This window comes from Lates calcarifer, linkage group LG5, assembly GCF_001640805.2.
Source record: "Lates calcarifer isolate ASB-BC8 linkage group LG5, TLL_Latcal_v3, whole genome shotgun sequence".
Lineage (NCBI taxonomy): Eukaryota > Metazoa > Chordata > Actinopteri > Centropomidae > Lates > Lates calcarifer.
Genome location: NC_066837.1, coordinates 2,609,578 through 2,631,304, shown reverse-complemented (window position 1 = coordinate 2,631,304; position 21,727 = coordinate 2,609,578). Strand labels below are relative to the sequence as shown.

Here is a 21,727-nt window from a genome sequence, read left to right as displayed (position 1 = left end):
AAGAGCCATTATTCCCGCTCCCTAGCCCGGCTGCAGCTCGCTCTTCGGGGGTATTTTAGGTGCTTAATCGCGTCCTTTAAAGGACCTCAAATGGAGAATAACTTCCTCCTTTCACGTCGCCTGGCACCGGGACAAAGAGTTCCTGTGGCCTGGCCTCCTCCAGCAGCTCTCTCCTTAATATGTTTATGAGCAAAATTTGCCACCGTGCATCTGATTCACTCATGGGCTCAGTGACCCCGCATGGAAGCAATAATATGTTAGTATTATTATTACTTTTCATTATTTAGGGACAGATAGCTTCAGTTCTAGGACAGTGATGTATTTCGCCATTCAGATAATATTTCAACCTTTCTTTGCAAATATTCAAAAAATATTTTTTTGCCCGAATACAGAATCAAAACGCACCTTCTCTCATTTCTTGAATTTATTTGAATAGATGTGAAATAGACTAAAACATTTCTCTGTTGAACCCAAAAAAAAAAACAGTTAAAAGCAATTCAATCTCTCCATAGCCTAAAAATATACCGTGTTAAAAACAAACATTTAAAAAAACGAATCGTCTTTTGGAGTTCCAAATAAGAGAGAAATGCGCGAGCTTGTGCGCAAACCCCCTCCTCTGTGCTTCAGCTCAGTTAGTGTCAGTGCCGAATTAGAGCGAACAATACTTGGACCACTACATGAAATTTCACTCGAGCTGAGACTGTTCAGATGCAGCTGTGAGACGTCCGGCCTTTACGCACAATCATTTCGGCTCTAATGCACTTGAAGTAGCCGGAAATGTGAGAGAAACTTCATCTCAGCCGACAGGTGAATCCAAACTCACATCCATTACATAAGCAACACTGTTTTCTGAGGCGTTTTGACCGACTTAACACTTCTACAAGGTTGCAGGTTAACCAAAAATTCAAAGAGCTCCATAAAAAAGGACACTAGGTCTGTTGCGGTGAGGTTACCAGGCCCGGATCCCCTGCAGGGAGCCCTGGCAGGATGTGACAGCGGTCCCTTGATGTGTTTGGGCCTGTGGGGAGCCGCCGAGGCCGCTCACGTTTCCCAAGTTCATGTTCATGAAGGCGTTGGGGGTGCTGGACGGAGGGAGGGCGGGGATGCTAGTGTACGTGCAGCTGTAGTTGGTGTTATAACCGGGGCTGTTGTATGTGTATGCCGGGTATCCGTTATAACTGTACGGGTTGGATCCGTACGGAGCAGTGGCGGCGTAGCTCTGCGCGCCGCCCAGACAGGGCTTCCCATCTCGGACCAGCACCGGTACGGCGACACGCCGGGGCGGAGGAGGGTGGTGCTGCCCCGCCGCTTCCAGAGACTTGTCCTGCCGCTGCCGTTTGCACTTGTAGCGGCGGTTCTGGAACCAGATCTTCACTTGGTTCGAGGTGAGCTTGAGGGTGGTCGCCAGGTGCTCCCGCTCCGGGGCAGACAGATAGCGCTGCTGCTTGAAGCGCCGCTCCAGCTCGAAGACCTGCGCCTGGGAGAAGAGCACCCTGGGTCTCCGCCGGCTCCTCTGCTTCTGCACCGGCCTCTCCGAGTCGCCCTGCCCGCCCTCTGCTGCCTCCTCCCGGGACACTAGCCCGCAGCTCTCTGGGCAGGTTGGAAAAGTCACATTAGAACTGTGAAAATCTCTGGACTCAATCATGAAATGTTGTCTGTGCGTACAAAAATATTATGCCACTTCTCTCAGTCCACAGTTAAGACAAGGTTTGAACAGAAGCCATGACTCTTAAACTTCAATCAGTACCTGTCAACTCTAAATAATAATAATAATAATAATAAAACTGTCACTGCAGAGACAGGCAAACACCAGGCATTTCCCTTGTAATTTCATGTAAATTTACAAAAGTTTTAACCAGAGTTCCCAACAAAAAAAGATCAGAAATTATTTTAAAAACGAGACAATAAAATAGAAAACAGCAGGAGAGGCTGAGACATGAGGGATCAACGGTGCAAAACAAACACACAAAAAAAACGTCTTTTGACTTGGCCAATAATAGTTTTGGGCAAATTGTTTAATTTTTAGTGACGGTCTAAAACCTTATCCATCGCTGTTTATATCTGATGAATAATTGTGTGCTCTGTAGAGAAGATGTGTCTCTGCTCGGCCGCTGTGTCTGACTGTGACTCTGTTTATTAGCGCTACTTCGTGGTGTCACTTCTTTTACAAGCCTCTTTAAACTAATTGTCGGTTTATGGTCCACAGATCATAACAGACTCCGTGTAACGTCCGCGCAGCTGAACCACTAGAAAGTGTTTGACATTTCCAGACTTTACTGGATTCGTCTCGGGCCTCTGATACTGACTTCCACCATTTGATAGCTCTTTATTGGGATAATGTCTGGTGTCTGGAGGAGCCGAGAGCAGGGCTCCGCGCACTGATACTGCTCTGCAGATTAGAAAATATCCGTGCAAACCTGATCTATTTTCACTTTATTACAGCAGAATTTTATGAAGTTCAATGTTGGGCTATATTGGAGTTTATTTTTAAGGATAGGCAGGAGCTCAAATAATCAAATAACAATTAAAATACTGGAATACAAAGAGCTGTAGGATTATTTAGAAAATGACATAACATTTTTTTGAGTTTGTTCACACTGTGTTTACCTGATTTTAAACTATCCATTAAATGGCTGTTAAGATATTAGAAATAATTATATTTTTTATATAATTTACAAACTAAATGGCGCTGTGCTCAACAGAGGCAACATTCCTGCAACACGGTTAAGGTCACAGGGTAAGTTGTTTTTGTGGCTAAGCATGCAAATCATTTTGTAGCCACTGAAAATGAGAGGCTCGATATTCAAAACAGCTGCTTATATTTGTATTTTCTCCTGAATCTACACTTCAGTCATTGTCTCAGTAAAATGCTGTGTGTAATTATTGTTACACGTGTCCTTTGTTGCCTTTTGTCTAGCCTTTACAGTAGCAGCTTGTGTTTCAACTCACTGTTCTCCTGCTCCTCCAGGTCGGCGGCCTCCAGCTTGGCTCCCTGCAGGCCGGGGTGGACGTACATGTCCGGGGACAGACTGGTTTCCCCGCGGTCCTCCTCCCGCACTGCCAGCGTGCTGAGGTAGGCCAGATTGTCCTCTCCGTCCGAGAAGGAAGGGCTGTCCCGGGCCCCTGCGAGCATGCAGGACGGCGGGGTTTGGAAATGCTGCTGCTGCTGGGGAGGAGACCCGGCCAAGTGCTGCTGGGTGTGGGCCCGGTGCTGGAGCTCCAGGGACCCGGACTGCTGCTGCTGCTGCTGCTGCTGCTCCAGCTTGAGGATATCCTTGACAGAAAACGGCGTGGAGGTGAGAGGGCTCTGCAGCATCATGTCATCCAGCTCCTGCTCTGCAGCATCGAGGAAATGAAGCCCGCCGAGTAACATGCACTCCCCTTCTCCTTTTCCACTCTTTTCTTAACAAATAATTGACCTTAATAGCCCCTTCTTTGGTAATTGGAGGTGCGTTAAACCTCTGGTATCCCTCATTGCCGTAAATCGCACGAAAACATGGGTAATAGTCCCGGGTTAGTCCATGCAGGTCTCCTCTCTGACAGATATAATGTCGGGCTTTGTAAGTAGAGTTTGGACCGGGGCGAAGGAGCGCCTCTGCCTCCTCTGATGTCAGGGGGAGGGGTATGAGTGAAATGGAAAGTACGTGTGGGCTGGAAAGGAAGCATTTGGGAGAGAGAGAGAACCAGAGACAGTGTAGGTGGGGCGTACGTGACGTATGTTCACATTCTGGTTTTGATTCGGACTAGTGTGAATATGGTGGACAGAGAATTGTACCGACACCCTGTTTTCCACCGTGTTTATCCCTCTGTTCTCGCTGAATTCGCTCCAGCAGCCTTTTTTACGCGCGCATTTTCTTCCAGGAACGGCATTAACAGCTCGGCTCTGTTACTGCAGATATGTTACCTACACCTTTACATTGCGTTTTAAAAGCGTTATTTTCGTTCCATACTGGGCCAGTACCCCGAGCTGTTGATGTAGGTTCGTGCGTAAATCTGTGCGCTCCTTGGAGAGGCGCAGTGTTTGGTTCAGCCCCTGCGCGTTCGGTGGCGCGTCAAGGTCAACGGTCAGGTCATGGGATAAAACAATCGAAGCGTGGCTCTTTACCTTGTTAAGTTCACCCAGTGCATTAATGGTATATAAAATTGGTTTAAGTATTGAAAACAAATAGTGGCTAATTTAATTTGGATTTTCCTGAACCTACACTGGCTTTTAACAGAGAAGATTAAGTGACATTTTTGTCTTTAAGAGTTAGAATTAAGGCTCTGTTTCTTCGAGTCCTCATAATAACCAAACTCCTGATCTAAAAGATCCATTTACATTTCCAGAGAGACATCAGTGTGCTGAGTTAACTCCACTGAAGGCCGCTCCCATCCGTGGCTTACAAGGACATGTTACAAAGCCGAGATTTGCTCAAACCCTCAAACTTTAAACACGGTCCTGTCTCCTCTAAATTTTTAAGGAGATGCTTCAGCTTCCAGAGACAGAAAATCTGTCATCACTGTACAACAGGGAAATACTGATAAAATACTTAAAACAATCAGACTTTCCCATTTCATGTCACTCATTCAGTAAATGATAAAGCTCCAGTCAATAAAAACAGATACAGCTGAACATTTTAACTTTTAAATTTAAGGGATCAAGAGGTTAAATGACGCTGTTCCCATTCTCTGCTTTTTACTACAGAATACCAAGCACTATATAAACTGAATGAACTCAGTCTGTATTTGATTTCCCTCCTCCAGTAGTTTCCCTGCAGCCAGGCCGCCCAGCAGCAGCCGGCTGTGTCTCAGTGTCTCTCCGTCCTCTTTATCGGGGGTGTTGTATTAATAACCGCCCTGGGCAGATAAGCAGGGCCCCCCGGGGCAATTAAAATTCCTCCAGGAAAACTGACTGACGTTTTTAGCCCGACCTAATCTGCTCCTATCAGCTCCCCTTTCCGTTTTGCAGCGGGACCCCTCGCCTCTGTCACCCGCTCCCTCCACTCCTCCTGCAGGTTTTTCCTACTTGGACACTGTGCAGGTGGAGGGTGCCTTGCTGCTGAGCTCCCAGGCAGAGGACAGAGCTAAAAACAAACAGCCTGCAACTGATATGTTACATGCATTTTGATGCCTCACAAAGCTGTAGCTTGAAATCCTGAGGTTCCCATCAGAACCCACCTGAGACATTTTAAACATGCCTCCAACCAAACTTAGTTTAAAAAAAAAAACAAAACTATTTTTCATCATCTTTACATTATCTTAAAATGATTCAAATCCATCTGTTATTGCAGGTATGTAATTCTGCTGGAGACTACTAAAATCTTTCTATTTCAAATCTATAGCTTTTTTTGGGGCAAAAAGCCAACCTTAAATTGTATACGTTTGTGTGCGTAATTATAGAATATAAATTTCTCTTTATGCCATTAAACTCCCAATATTCCCAGTGTTATAACTGAGGACATGACCTTGGTGTTCTCAGTGATATAGCCATGGCCACAAAGCCACACTCTGTAGTTTATAACTGTAACTGTGGTATAATGTTTTATTTAAGTCTTAATCTAAAGACAGTGATGTGTGCCAAACTGTTCCAACATGAGGTGGCTCACTGCAGCTGCACAGCTTTATCATAGAAGACACTCTCAGACTCCTGTCAATGAACAGGAAGTGTTTCAAAGGAAGATGAAGATACTCTGACAAGTCTGTTGTCATATGATTTTAATCAAGTCACTTTCTAAACAGTTTACAGCTCTATGGAGAGAGCTGGAAATATTACCAACACGTTTAGACAGACATATGTATGAGTAATGGATAAGAATGTAAATGAAAGTGTAGGAGACTGCAGAGACCAAAACTATATTCTGAAATTTGTGACTCCTGCCTCTGACAGTGTTTCCAGTGAAAAATAAAAGTGTTTACTTCATTTCTATCCAAGGAGGGGTATTAGAAAATGAAATGAACTTTCTGTCTCCCTTTAACTCTGTGACAAAGCTGAATAACATCACTCAGACGCACTAAATATGAGCTCTATTTTAGATCCTGTTTCTTCATCATAATATGTACTAATGAATTTAATGATTGCCTCGTTGATATTGTCATGGTGCCAAATCCCATCCCAAATTTTGTGATCTAGGAGAAAGAATCATGTCGTAGTGTCCCCAGGTTTGGACACTGTTGAAATTCTACCATCAGAGTTTTGAGATTGATTGAAAATCTGATTGTGAGATGCAGGTGGTGTAAGGATGATAACAACTTGCACATCTTTGGATGCACAAAACCACACCTCTGCAGAGCAGGCGCTACTCACAGTAATCATTATCGTAAATGTCATTAACCGTGAGATAGCTGCTGCTGTGCACATTTTCATACTGCAAACTTCACTGTATCTCTAAACTAAAAAAGAAAACAGAAACCCAATGGGGCCCCTCACAGACCTGGGCTGGGTCTCCCTCCACTGTTGTCTGTGTGCATCCCGACAGGTAGTAAATATCCTGCTGTGCAGCTCTATCTATGGAAGCTGGAAACAGACAGATATATGTGTGGTTGTCCCTGTAGACTTCCTGGCGACTCTCTCCAATTCACGCTATATCATCATCAGCGCGTCCTCATAAAAAAGTGCCAAACAAGGCAGGATAGTGTTTAGACTGGCACACGGCCGCCTCCATTTACTTTAAATAAGCATTAAATCCAATGACGCCAGGCTGAGCGCTGTGTTTTCTGTGTGTCAGATGAGCCAACACTCGACAGCAGCTATTGGAAAGAAAATAAAACTGTTTTAGTTCAAGTTAAGTGACAGGGCGTTTGGTTTTGGCCGGACGGTTATTCCAAGAGAGAGATTTCCAAACTGGGGTTCAGGGAGCTCCAGGGGTCCTTGAAGGGTTTCCAGGAGGGGAGGAATTCTCTGGATCATATTTAGCCTGATCTCAACTGAGATGATTTGTAACAAACAAAAAACCTGACTAACCCAACCCAAACATATTCATCCTAACCTGATAAAAAAACATCAATGTGTAATGTTACAAATATTTTCACCCTGGAAAACCACACTTCACCATCTCACAACAAATGCAGCTCCTGTAAAGGAATTTCTGGGTGCACCATTCATTTTGACTTTCACACTACCCAGATCTCTGTCACCTGATTCCAGTTTCTGCTGATCATTTATTGGCTGCACTGATGAATATCTGTTTCCAACAAGCCACCATGTTTGCATACGGTTCAGTCTCAGCACTCTCCAGCAGCAGCTGATTAAACTACCTGACCTGCACCAAACAGCACACAGACAAAGTTAGAAACTAGCTGGTGTAGAAAGAGACAGGTCTTTTTCTCAGGAGTTTGATGCTGTTTTTCATTGTTTGTGTGTTGGTGGACCTCAGGGATCCTGACTGGGACCTCTGAGGGTTTTGGAAAACAGACAGTGAGGTCTTTCCACCAAACGTCAGAGTGTGAATCAGATAAATGTCCGTCAGGAGGAAGGAGGTTGTTCAGCTTGTACAACCTGACTGGTGCTGACAGAGCTGGAAGGGAAACTCTGACCTTTCTGGAGCTTCTGTTGGGGCCTTTATCTTTCACACAAACACAGATAAGCCTGTTAAAAAAAAAAGTCCTTGCAGACATTTGAAGGGTTAAAATACCTTAATAAAGTATTCTGAACATTTTCAACAATGAAAACCAAGTTTTCTTAAAAGACAAAACTTAAATTTATGATAAAGGATTTAGACTTTTTAGTCTATTTTTGAATTTAGATACTTAGATACTCTTCTTTACCACCAGTAAGAATGTGTGTATTACCCTTTAACTTTCCTGTTAGTCATCAAGATTTTAGAGAAAATGTCACAAGTTGTTATCGATGTACTGATTGTATTTTTCTCCCTCTCTTTCTCTCTGCGTGTGTGTGTGTGTGTGTGTGTGTGTTATGGATGAAGGGGGTAACAATAGGAAATGCTACACCTCTTGTCTGCTGTCATTTGCGGCCCAGCGGAGGCGCCAGGCGGCTCTGGATGGTTGGATGGAGAGAGAGATAATCTCAGCGACCCGCCTCAATACACCGCGCGTGAGTGTGTGTGTGTGTGTGTTTGTGTGTGGTTTAGTGTGTTTGTGTTTGGGGGCAACCGGACAGTTCTGATGGTTTTCAGAAGACGTGGTGTCTGAAGTGAGTGTTAACGAGCAGCAGAAACTTTATTAGGTTGTTAAAAGAGCAACAAAACACACACCACTTACAGCTGTTTATACTATATACTATGGAGAGCACGTACAAATGACATGGCCTCGGTTCTATAGAGTCAGACCGCAGATGATATGTGAACACACAAACGCTTCGGCCTGTTATAAAGAAAACACTGTGGCTTCATAAACTCTGTGTAATTTAGAATTTGACATCGGCAACAACATCAACAGATCAGCGTGTGAAAGTAAAATTCAAAAATAGAGACAGAAAATTCCAGAGTGTAAAAATAGACAAAGAATATATTTCCTATAAATGAAATATCCGATAAAAATACGATCATTTAAAGCGAATATTCTGTTTGTTCTTTTTATTCCACGTAAACTTTTTCCGTGATAAGAAAAAAAAAAAAAACGAACTTTGAATTTAAAAAGTTTTAGCGCGTTACTTTGCAGATTGTTTTGGTCAGATTGTGGAATAAAATAAAGCAGGTTGGTTTATTTGTGCTCCATGTTAGAAACACATTTATTAAATTATTATATCTGCGTTTTTAATTTCTAATTTATGACGAGGTGAATCCCCAACAACAACAACTTTTTAGTTTGTCACGATTCCAGTCGTCTGGTTAATTTACACCACAATAATCACACATGAACCACTTTCATTTACTTTTCCTAGATCACGTATTTCCTTCATATTATCATCTGATACTTGTGAAATTGTAGAAAACTCCACAGCATTTGTTAATAATATTAATGATAAACATTGATGTTATTATGACATGAACATGTTTTATTAGTAGAGGTGAGCTCTGACTGAAACACACACAACATTAAATAAAATCAAACAGGATGTTTTTCTAAGGACCAATATTTAGAGAAAGAACAGTAATAAACATGTATTATTGTAATTATTTGTAGTAAAATAAGTAACATGTGTAAACACATAATAATTTTTTAAAAAAGGAAAATGTGTAAATCTTTGACAGAGTGGATTTGACTCTCCGCTGCCTTCCTCCTGTCCCGCGGTCGTGCATGCGTAAAAGTTCGCGCGTCTGGCTCCCTGCGGCTTAAAGGCTCCTCGTGCGCGCGCGTGCTCGCGCGTGCGTGTGTGTTTAGATAGCAGAGGCCTGCAGCCAGTAATAGCTCCATTAAGCGGAGTGGGAAGACACTATCTCGGTGATCCGTAACGTCTATGTCCGCCCGGCAGGACACGAGCAGCGGCCACACACCTCTCCAAAAAACACCGCTTCTTTTCCAAAATAAGGCCTCGATTTATCCTGGAAATACGGTCACAGAATAATTAGACAATTAAAGCAACACCTGACATTTCTTTCACCATATTGTCCAACATTTATAGGTTAAAAAAAGAAAAGAAAAGAAAAGAAAAAGCGCATTTTTCCGCCAAAAACCAATTAGGAAATAATATTGTGAGTTTGCACATCAGGCCTCCTCTCTGCTGGTGTTTTTGGCCCTCATTCAGAGCCCTGAGTCGTTAAAAGTGCGGGACAGGCCTCTATATCTCTCACACACAACCCCAAATACACCACATGACGCAACCGGCTCTGTTTATGAACCCGCCCGGCCTGCTGTATAAATTGTGGCGTTGAATGGTTTACCTAATGGGACTTCTGTTTCTCGTTTTCTGTCACCCGGCACGCCAGACTCCGCTGACAAACGACCGACTTTTACCGGCAGAGGAATTCCTGATTTATGTGGGAAATGAAACGAGAGCGAAACCTTTTTTTTTCTTCTTCTTCTTCTTCTTAACCATGCAAATAAAGTAAATGATCTCCACCCCGCAGCCATTAAGACCGGCAGATTTGTATATAAACGCGCCAGAGGAGAGGAGGCAATGTCTTCCAGAGTGATAGATGTGTGTTTTGTTATTTTGTTTCTCATATTGTGGCGCGATGAAGGAGGAATAAACTTGAGCTGGATGCAGGGAGGGAGACCCGCCGCCCAGTATATCGACTCCTAAAGCCTCCACTTCCATTGTTATTACTGCAGAGGAAACAAGTCGTTACAGCCACGGCGCTCTGATTTATGACCGTGTTGTTTCTCAACTGAAGTAGAAATTTCCAGAGGCTTGTTGGTCTAATTTGATGAGGAAGGCACGCAGAGGCAGAGGCGCATCTCCAGAAATAAAAGAGCAAATGAGCTTTTAAGGCTCTTTAGTCTTATCACAGCGCAGGGATTAATTTTCTCAGAGCTTTCGAGGAGTGAAGCGTTTTTATGAAGAATAATTTCCCAAGATAAACTCAGGCCATGTGATGATTCCTCCCGTCTACTCCGAGAAGAAGTCTGTCTGTCTGTGTATAAACTGGGGGCATTAGTGCCTCCAGGGGGGAGGCAGACCACTCCATCACGGCACAGACAGTCCGGATTCCCCCCCTGCACCATTAGAGCCCCCTCTTCGCCCTCTTTTTTTCCCTCTCACCGAGCGTCTCCTTTATCAGCTCTCTATCTCCTAAACAGCATCCAGCCTGGCTGCTTTACAACCTGCCGAGGGTTTAACCATCAATCACTGCAGCCTGAGCTCTGCCAGGGCCCGGACCGAGTCCCAGGCTCTGTCTCTGTCCGCGGTATCAGGACGCTTCTCTGGAGCGTCTCAGCCCGGAGACCAAGACCCGACAGACTTGTATCTTTCTGGACACAGAAAGTCTTTGCGATTTAAAACGGAAGTAACACACGCAGCGCATAAACTCTAACATTTCCTACACGCAACAAAGAAAGAGAAGGCTTCTGATAAAAGATTTCACTCATTTTTATAAAAGACAAATAAGGAAAATAGCATGAAAAAGTCTCCTGTCCGGAAACAGAGCTGCTGTGCAAACGATTCACCAAACGGTTTAATTTAGGGAACTTTTGTTATCCAGGAAAATGTTTCCTATTTTGACTGAAACTCTTCAAATGAATTGCATGCCGGTATCTGTCAGGGCTTCACGTGCTTTGGCTGCAGAGACACAGTGGTTATGAGATAAATTTCTATCCAACATTATATTATCCAAAAGTGTTTTATGAAATATGAGCTCATCTGAAGAGCAGAGGATGAATTTTCAAAACCAAAAAAGGGATAAAAACGAGCATTAAAAGGCACCTTCTCTGTGTCTGTTATTAAAAGTTAAACACGAGCTTTTTGAATCTTTGATGCGTTGTCCATTAGAACAGATGCTTTTAAACCCATCAAAGTGGCGTCAGCTGCTCGCCTTTCTCTTCTCTGGTCTGTTATATCCAACCTTCAAAGACTAACTTTAGTACATTTAGACTTGCTGGATTCCCCCTCCCTGCACGGGCTTTTAAAACGTTTGTATTTTGTATTTTTTTTACTGTTTATGTTTTGTCTCCCAGTCCATCTTTTCCATCGTTTGAGGAACCGTTAGACAAAAACTCTGGATGCAGTTTTTGTTTTTTTGTTTTTTTTGGTCCAGGCCCTACAGCAGGCCTGTGGGGGCTCCAGGACCACCCCCCCAAAAAAACTGCTCTGCTGTCCTGCAGGAACTCACTTGTTCAGAAGATGCAGAGAAAGTTCCCACTCACACGCCCTCTGTCAGATCTGATGAATTAACTCTGAATGAGGGCAGAAAGTTTCCCTGCAGCTCCTCAAGCAGAAGCTGTGCAGCAGGTTACTGTTGTCTTTTATTCCCGTGACACGAGAAGTCATGTGCAGCTAAATGTGTCTTATTATTAAACATAAATATCAGACACAGCTCCCAAATTTCCTCGTTGTGTTTTTCACGTCATTAAATATAATTATTAGTTGCAAATAATTAACATACAAAGAGCTTTAGTGTCTTTCCTGGTCAGTTTAAACTCGGTGCGCGCGTTTTGGTGATTTTTACGCACGGGAGGCCAAGTGTCTACTGGCGCGCGTACGTGTCATGTCGTGCCATGCCTCGTTGACCTGCCAGTTACTCCACCTCTGCTGGAGGACGGAGAGCCTCGCTGCCCGCGGCGTGCCGTAGCTGGTTCCCCGAGCGGCTCTCAGTGTTTAGGCGGAGGAAGGGCCTGTTTCCTGGATCAGGCTAAACACGGGCCTCCTGAGCGCCGCGCTCAGACGGGACCGGCCCGCTTCTGGCCGGATGGACACGGGCAATAGATCACTCCGACCACCGGGCCCCCGGGGGGCCGAGCGGGCAGAGGCCCACAGCTGGGAAGGCTCCGGACCAGAGGAGGGGGTCAAGGGCCCCCTGCACCGCCGCTGCTCGGGAGTTTGTCATCCTTACGCCCCCGGGTTGACAGCAGGGCGGAGGGGTGGAGGATGTTTATTGCTGCTTCTCAGGGAAGCTTCCTGCCATTAACTTTCACTTTCACTTCCAGAGCGAAGACATTTACAAGGTCAGAGTCCCTGTTAAACCTGAGCTCAAGTCCCTGCATCAGCAACTTCTCCACAGATATTAACAGGGATTTTGTATCAGTATGATTTAGTAATATTAAAGGAGCTGTTAATAGGATGTACGCCAGATTTTTTTTCATAAAATAGGTTTTAAAAAATCTGTAATCAGTTTTTTTTTAAAGAAAGTTTGTGGTGATGGGAGAGAGTAACCTTTAAAGACTGTTAACATTTTAAAGACTACTAACACTCACAGTGAGACAGCAAAGTTTCTCCTGCACTTCTTTCTCTTAAATCTTTTTCTCCAATGACTCCAACAAAGACCTCTATCTGAAAACGGCCCTGCAGTTTTCACAGTTATTTATAATTTCATATGAAAGCATTACATGTATATTTAAGATCAGGCTGGACGAAAATATATAGCCTCATTATTCATTTATTGTTTTACTTGCACTCCTCCAAAAAGGTTAATAGAAAAGTGATTAAAATATGAAACTAAATGAAATTAAAATGAAATTAAAATGAAGTTATAAAAGAGGGAATGAAAGTTGTATTAAAGCTACTTTGTTGTAGAAAACTAAGTGAACCTGTGATACCGGTTTTATTTTCCTGCAGCAGAGCCATGCTACTGTTAAACATATTTACATTACTTTACTCAGTGTTGTTTACTGTAGCCTGCTGCTGAATTTTCTAAACGAGCTCCACAAACAAAATGTCGTCCACCTCCGTTGTATCAGGGCTGTTGTTTCCCAAAAACCTTGGCGAATAAAACTAAAACTTAATTGTGATTTGGGTGAACTGAGCCTTTAAAATCAGTTAAACAGACAGGCAGTGAGCAGAGGGTGGAATCAGTGCAGTGAGTAACTGTTTAAAATCTGCTCATTTTAAATCACTAACACAGAAAGAAATTGTTTCAGCTCGCTTGAAATCGTCTGTGCTGTTGACACGTGTGTGTTTACTCTAATGTGTATACACCTCAGTACCTTAGGCTGTGCGTGAAGGGTGTGTAATGTATGTGTAGAGTCCATTTGAACCTGCCTGTGTGTCAGTACCTGTATGTGTGTGTGTGTGTGGGATCGAGTTTCCTCTGAACTGAACTTGATGCTGTAACTCAGTCCAGTGAATCAGCTAATGAGCCTGTTGGACATGTAATTAGCTTTAGGGACGTGTAATGATGCTGGCAGTCCTCCATCTGACACTTCATTAATGTGTGTTAGCTCCATTGTGAGTGTTTAACACTGTAAGGCCACTTCAGAAAGATCCTTTTCACAGCTCTGCATCCATCCTGAGCTTTGTTTCTTTAACAAATATTCCTAATGGGATACAGGAAGGCAGGGTCCTTTAGAGTCAAGATGAAGAATACCTGAGGCACTTTGCTTGCAAGAATAAAAATGTATATTTCAGCCAGTAAAAGAGTCTGAAACACAGTGTTGATTGGTGATAAACAATCACAGGTCTCCATATTTATTTCAATATCTAAACTCATTAGATTAGATTCATTAGATATTTGAACTGAAGTCTGCTCAGGTTCCTCAGGTAGTGTCGTCTCTAATAGCAAAGTTTACTCACGTGTAAAAATATCTTTCCTCTGTGCATCTGTCACAGCTCGCTGAAGAATCACTGCTAAAAATATTAGTTCACACTAATTCTGCTCATGTAAAATGAATCCAACAAGTCTTAATTAATGTTCCATTTTACCTGTGAGATCCCCTAACACCACATTTCCTCTGTGTGAATGTGTCACACGTGAAACCAAATTAATTCACTAATAAGTTTTAGATGTGTAATTCTGTTTTTCATAGCAACATATGTAATATCTGAAAATTATATCATGAGATTCTACAGGTCTCATCACTATAACACTATAAGACCCATATATATTGTGTGTATGTTGTGTGTATCGTGTGTGTGTGTGTGTGTGTGTGTGTTGCCAGGCAGCAGGTTGTGTGTGACCTTGTTGACCTGCAGTGGATTAAGCAGCTAATATATCTGTGGAATGATTCTGCAGGTCTAATCATAGCAGAGGTAAGGTGACTACACACACACACACACACACACACACACACACACACACACACACACACACTTAGAGGAGCTCTGTAGTTTGAAGCCTTGACAGGAGCCAGTAGTCTTGCAATGCTGATGGTTTGATTGACATGTTGTTTGCCAGTGTGTAGAGGCTTGATGTCCACACACACACACACACACACACACACACACACACACACTCTACTTTGCCTGCACCCTGAAATAGTCCTTGGCCTAACAGAGAAAGAATGACACACACACACCTCAGCAATTCAGCAGTGCTCACGTCATGTACAGGCCTGTCCTTGCTGCTCTGTGTATAGGTGTGTGTGCGTGTGTGTGTGTGTGTGTGTGCGCCTGTTGGCCAACAGATCACAGAGCTGTAAACACGACGACGTTCTCTCTCGCTGCATCTGAGCAGCGACAGGAATGTCAGGAAGAGTCGGCCATGTTGATGTGACGGTATGCGGCGCCTGGAGTCACGTTGCGTTCCGCCGCTCCACCGTGCAAAACTGCAGCGACGTGGTGCGCCTCTGTGATCGTCTGCCAGTCATCCATCTGCAGGGTGAAAGCAGCCAGGTATATAAAAAGCTGATGTTTCTTTTTCTCCACAGGCTGTGAGATGATGGATCGGGACGTTGAGAATCAGCGGGGCTGCTGCAGACTTCAAATAGCAGCTTTCCTATGTCCACCAACAACAAGCATCCGTCCTCCTGCACTGCTGCTCTGCACCTGACCTTGACCTTTGACCTCCACAGGGAGAAAAACTGAATTAGATATCAGACTACACTAAATCCTAACACGTCACTCCATTCGGTAAATCCCACAGCAATGAAATGAAATCACTCTCTCTGCTCTTTCTTCTGTTTAATGCTTCATTTCTCTGTCGACTTTCTGCTGCAGGAGAAAAAAAAAAGTCACGACACTTTGCTGCTCTCCTGGGCCGAGCTGGGGCACCTGGGAGCTCAGCTGTCGCAGGATGTTGGGGGGAAAAGAAGCCCCCACAAGCTCTCCCTCAGGACCAACCAGACCCACAGCCAGCAGGTGTGTGTGGGAGTGTGTGTGTGATGTAGTGTCAGGAGGGCTGAAGTGTTGATAGCAGTCAGGCTGTTTGGGCTGCTGCCTTTGATCCAGCAAGAAACTTAATGTCCTCCATACGAGGTGCTGAGAGTCTCATGCTGCATTCTGTGCAATACACACAATTATTATCATCATCTGTTATTTTTATAATTCATCAGTAAATTCATTAATGCAAAGAAATATGATTAACAATGATAAGAAAAAAGCAGCAGAGTCACACTGAGAAACCGGAGCCAGCAAATGGTTTATTAATTATCAAAATAATTGGCAATTAATTTTCTGTTGGGCCTGAGTTTTTTATACTCTGGAGATAACTCTGTGCTCTGCAGGTTACTTAGTCACATGTTTGATTAATATGTTTATTTGGCTGTATTTTTTTTAATCTAAGAAGAGTGCTGTAAAAAATGATATAATATAATATAATATAATATAATATAATATAATATAATATAATATAATATAATATAATATAATAATAATAAACATTTCATATGGGGCATTTCATAAAAGTGTCATGAAAAAGCATTTGAAGCAGAATGTATTTTATGCTGTGCAGCTGTTACATCTGTGCCAAACAAATCTGTTTCAGCTGCTACAAATTAATATCTAATGGAGGATTCATTTCATTACAATCATGCCTAACTGGTTTGATTCTCTTTGGTACTTCAGGGTGTATTTTGTGCACACGATTCATTTCAAGCCATCAAATACGCCCTTGTTTATCCAAAACTCAAGATAACTTGGAACGAGATCAAAACATTTAAAACCTGTTTAGAGCCAAACAGACAAACTGAAGTAAAGGATGAAGAAAGAGAGAACCTGGATGAAGAGATTCTGTGCTGCGCTGCAGGTTCACAGCAGAATAAGCATGAAGCTCAGACTGGGTGATTGTGGTTTTAGATCAGGCTTTTGAAGGAAAAGAAGGTATTTAGTGTTTGTGGTGAATCTTCCCTCCCTCCTCAAGTGGAGCTGAGCTCTCGCTTACCAATTGTTCCACACAGAATGAAACCTGGGATACTTTAATCTCTAATCCCAGATTCAACGTCTCTGTCAGTGGAGATCTTAATGGAAAATCCCCACAGAAACAAACTGAGCTCCAAACTTTACTCACTCACTTATTGTTGTGTGATAAGCAGAGAAGTTGCTACAGAATCGGAGCCCTTCTGACGATTGTTTTGGGACACGAGAGAATTAATAGCAGTGATCCGTGGCTCCATGTGGTGGCCTGAAACCATTTCATTTGATGCTCTACCCAGGGACGACATGGGCGGACACTTGTGTGTATAATTTAATAATTATGGTCCTTTATTCAACACGATGATCAAATATTTAGCTACGAAACCTTTACCCTTCTGGGCGATGGCACTGTGTGGACAAATACCTTCCAGTCCTGTTTTAACCCTCCTTAAAGTCTGTTTGCTGCCTTGTTGGTATGAATGAAACCAGAGGGGATGTTGAGCGCCCCCACGACCAGAAGTGAAAGGTCAGGGAGGGGTCACCACTGTCACCAGCACAGAGATGGGAAACTATTATTGGAGCTATTGTGGAGTGGCAATAACTCATGTGAAAGGAAGTTGTCTTGTTGTGTATATGTGTGTGCATGTTCTAATGACTGTAGGTTTACACAAATCTATCTATAGACTACATGTTGCTCATGATTTATTGTGTCACAGTGGCACTTTTAAAACTCCCATGTATCCTCACTGCTTCAGGCTGAAATACACAGAATAATGAGCTGGGACCAGAAATGATGATTAATCACTTATATTTCCTTTTTAATGCTAGTTTATGTGATTAATTAACAACAGCAGAAGTTTTACATATTTGTCCTTCAATGAGAAAAATAAGAATTCATCACAAACATGGAAGTGAATCTGCGTGGTGAAATTCTCAAGTTTTCATGTCAGTGTGTGTTTACATGCGTGGATAGAAGTGTGTGTCCCTGCGCTGTGATGCAGCCTTGTGACCTTACAGGCAGTAAACATTGTTTCAGTGGGATGGACTCAGGCTGTTGCTCTCTCCCCCTGTGGCGTCGCCGTCAAAATGACAATCTGTTATTGGTAGAGCCCGTGTGGCTCCTCTATCACACGCCAACGCTGTAAATAAAAACCTCCCAGAGTCGAGTTCTGGAGCTGGATGCTGCGGTTTTTGGAGAAGAAATGCTTTTTCCCCAAAATGTTTGGGGACAGTAAACTACACATAAAAATAAATGGGGAATTTTGGGGCTCACATAAACACACACACACACACACACACATACATATGATAGCGCACACACACATGCACATACACACACTTGCAGCTGCAGCCCTGTCAGATGGTCAGCGGATGCAGGACAGCAGGCCTCAAGGTCTCTGAGGCAGAACATGATGTTCACCCCCGACTCCTCTGGTAAAAACTGACACCAGCAGGACACTGTCACTCTCCAGACCCTGGTACTGGTCCCAGTTTGTGGTTCCCATTCACATGTGTTGTCTACCCAGAAAAACCACACAGACAGATACAGATTTCCCTTTTTTCCCTCCAAAGTAGCTGAAAGTGTTGAAAGATTATCTAATTCCACACTGTCACATGTTGTGTATCAGCTCTTTGTTGAAGCTAAATGATGTTCACAGTGAAATATTCAACTCCAACACTCCTCGTTTTCTTATCTCTGCACCGTTCTGTCAAATGGAGATTATCCAGATTTCTTGTGAGTCATTTTATTTTTTAACATTCCCTCCAAATTCAGCCGGACATATCTTTGGAAACTCCTGGATCTCCACTACAATTCAAAGTAAATATTTCTGTCATCTCTCTCTCTTTTTTAAGTTTGTATTCCATTTTTAGTTACAGTTGTTTCATGAAGTTTCCATTTTTTTCATTTCCTTGTGTTATTTCTTGTTAATTTCTCCTCGTTTTTATTTTCTTTCATTGCTTGTTTATCGTATGTTTCCTGATTTCATTCCTTAGATGACTGTGTTGCTTCTCCTCTGATATGATCTGTCCCTAAGCTGCAACCTGTATCCTTTTGTGGCAGAAAATGTCTTTCCAATCTTTTAATGTACAGTTTATTCTGAAATAACGTGGCAAATTGCATTGTTGAACCTCCTTTTAAACTTCTCTGAGTGTCAGAATGATCATTTTCAATCATTTCTGTCTTCATACTCTGCTTTTAAAAACCTGCTGTCCTGCTGATGTGCACTGTGAAGACAGTCGCCCCCTGGTGGAGAGACTCTGTAGCATCCTCCTGACACTGAGAGATGGAGATGTTTGGTGCTCTTGCTGTTGCTCAGCATTGCATGCAAAGTTAAGGACAAACACACGCACATGCACTTGACCACACACACTCAATCCAGTTCCCATCAGTCGCTGGCAAGGCCATGTCAGTTCCCCTAAGAAAGTGGCCCTGGAGACCCAAAAATAGGAGTTGACTGTTCTCAGAGTTGGGCCATCTTGCAGCCCAGTAGCCTTGACAGCTGGCGGCTGGCATGGCAACAATGAAGCTATCAGTCACGCAAGAGTGGACACCTCCCAGCACACAGTTCAGGGATACTAGCTTGTATCTGCACAACATGACTGTACAGTCAGTGAAAAAGTGGTAATGTCGCACTGAACAGATAAAATACACCTTTCATGTATTATCTAACGGCACATTATACTCTTAATGTTTTGTCTCTGATGTCTCTTTTCAACTGTTTTTGATTTATTCTTTTTTCAAGGCAGACAATGAATGTGCTGGTTGAATTTATTGCTTTGCAGTGAGAGGAAAGGAGAGAAGAGGAGGCGGCAAAAAAACCTGAAGCGTGGCATCAAACTTTTGTGCTGCAGTCCCAGGATTGTTGTGGATCTCATGTTGATGCTGCTCGCTGCAGAAAAGCCAGAAAGCTCCTGGGATTTCTAATTTACCCATCTGTCGTGGATCTTTGCAGAAAGCTGGTGGATCGATGCAGCTCAGACAAATGAAGGAGCAACAGGTAAAGTGAAAAGGACGCCTCCCTAAGCAAACCTTGAACCTAATTCATTTCTTGAGGGAAATTTAGGAGCAAACTTCTGTTAGTAAAACCACTTTTTTTGACCTTAAGCGCTCCTCGTCCCCTCTCCACTTTGGAGCGGAGGCCTGATGACAGGACAGGCCTCTGGTCAAACAAACAGCAGACACGCTGCTGCTAAAGGCTGTCAGTCAACAGTCCCCTCCCACTGTGACCTCTGACCCAGCCAGCCACCTCCACCCACCTCCTCCTCACAGACCCAGGTCCTGTTTGTTGATGTGTATGCAGTAACATGGATCACTTCTTGTCAGACTCAGCACGGTTGAAGAAGGCAGTGAGGGAGTGCTGTGTGTGCATGCACTGAGACGTACAGTACACACACACACACACATACAAACCTACACTTTCCGTAAGGTCTTGATCCTGGCTTAGCAGCGTAAATTAGCGTGTTGACAAGTTGTTGTGCGCACACGTTTGACAGAGCAGGAAATGGGACCTATAGCTCGCTGACAAACCACACCCCATTAACTGTCAATGGCAAACCACCTCCACAGAGACACAGAGACCAGGAGGTGATGACCAAAGAGGCTTCCAGGGACACTCAGAGGCCCCCAGGAGGCTGAGAGGTTCCCTTCAAAAACATGTCAGCAGCAGCTCTCTGTTTGCTACTGATGTGTCAATTAGTGTTGTTAGTGTTTCACCCTCAGCAGGAGCTGTTATTTCGTTTTTAAAAGTATTTCGAGGAACATTTTACGCCTTTATTGAAGGGTAGAGATGAGGAGAGAGAGGTGAGAAATGAAGACTCAGATGGACCTGAACCAGGACTGATGAGACCACATGGCCAGTGCCCTTCAAGCCATCAGTGTACCCCAGCTTTTATCCATATTCAGCACCACAAATTACACCTGACAAACAATCACCATGCACAGAATTTGTGTGTGATTATTTCATCTTTGATGGCATTAAATACCAGCTGTGGTGAAAACTGGTGCAGCCCTTGTGATCTTGTGATGCTTTCTGTGCCATTCATGTCCCCAGGTAGGATCCTGTTCACCGTGACAATGTGAAAGCTGAATCTCCAGCTCCCCTCGCCTTTGGTGAGTTTCAGCTCATTGTTCATCTGTCTGCCCCACAGCTTGACTGTTCTGGTTCACTCTCACTGCTCTTATTAGCTCTAGAAACTGAACAGAGCACTAAAGCTTGGTTTATACTCAGCAGACAGGAAAAGTTAGAGCTGGTGTTTAGAAGCAACATATCATATACACAAACTTATATCAACTTATACAGGGGTGATACTGAATGTTAAAATGTTCACAACTTGTTTTGACTGCCTCCAAATGGCCAAAAAATCAGTGGTATGTTAACTTAACTTACCTTAACTCAGGCTGAAGTTGGGGAGCTCAGCCACTCCTCCTCCCCTCCTGCAGACTATGAAGAAATAAGTTAACCAGGGATGAATATAAAATGTGTTTCTGCATCTGTCTTTGACATTTGCTTGCTTGTGTTCCACATCTGCTGAGTGTATCCATGTGTTTTTTACGGGTACGTCAGTGTGCATTCGCTTATGTGAGGGACATATGTTGATGTGTATATCTAGATGTGCAAATGCATTCCTGTGTGTATCTTCATGTGTGTGTCGGAGCTTGTTGGAGTGTGTGTTTGTATGTGTGTTACTGAGCATGAGCAGGCAGAATCTCCCACTAAGCAGCTGTCAGAGCAGCACTGGCTATCGTCTTCCCCGGGGGGTCGGCCTGTCAGCTCGTCCCGCTGACGGCTCTCCTCTCCTTTTAGCCTCGCCTCGCTTGGCCCGGGGGGGCGGTTGAGATGTGTATGTGTGTGCATGTCCTGCTCCTGCTGGGGCCCTGGCAAATCTGATAATTACTGACCTGACAATGAAACCCCCCGACACCCCCAAACACCCACCGAAACCCCTGCGCCCAGACCTCCCCTATAGGTGCTGAGCAGCCTCCATAGAGAACAGGCTTACAGCTTAATGCAGACGTACAGCGGCTGACACACATGAAAGGTCACATTAGATCCCTCCTTTACTTTTCCATACATGAGATGAATACACACACACACACACACACACAGTTGTCTCCCCATTCCTTCCCATGTCTCATGTGTGAAACATGGAGCGGAATGAAAACATCTGAAGCTTGAAAGAAAGTTTTGG

The 21,727-nt window shown here is 43.6% G+C and overlaps 1 protein-coding gene and 1 long non-coding RNA gene across 3 annotated transcripts; one reads left to right on the top strand and one right to left on the bottom strand.

The window, feature by feature from the left end:
• Positions 1-417: 417 nt before the first annotated feature.
• Positions 418-3,645, bottom strand: LOC108880847 (homeobox protein Nkx-2.3). The gene is made up of 2 exons (XM_018672570.2): positions 2,950-3,645; positions 418-1,590 (listed from the first exon to the last, which is right to left on the bottom strand). The coding sequence occupies exons 1-2, from the start codon at positions 3,371-3,373 to the stop codon at positions 950-952; spliced, it is 1,065 nt and encodes a 354-aa protein (XP_018528086.1). The 5' UTR covers positions 3,374-3,645; the 3' UTR covers positions 418-949.
• A 4,225-nt stretch (positions 3,646-7,870) lies between these two features.
• LOC127142444 (uncharacterized) lies at positions 7,871-21,494 on the top strand. 2 transcript variants are annotated; one of them, XR_007813185.1, is made up of 6 exons: positions 7,871-8,029; positions 15,115-15,316; positions 15,404-15,544; positions 18,312-18,356; positions 18,533-19,536; positions 20,590-21,494. It is a non-coding gene; the product is annotated as an uncharacterized LOC127142444 (long non-coding RNA). The 2 variants fall into 2 exon arrangements; XR_007813184.1 differs by having other exon boundaries at positions 18,533-21,494.
• Positions 21,495-21,727: the final 233 nt, after the last annotated feature.

Coding starts and splice junctions, on each gene's coding strand:
- LOC108880847 (XM_018672570.2), bottom strand. CDS start 3,373: ATGTTACTCGGCGGGCTTCATTTCCTCGATGCTGCAGAGCAGGAGCTG. Junction 1,591..2,949: donor CCTGGAGGAGCAGGAGAACA/GTGAGTTGAAAC, acceptor CAACCTGCCCAG/AGAGCTGCGGGCTAGTGTCC.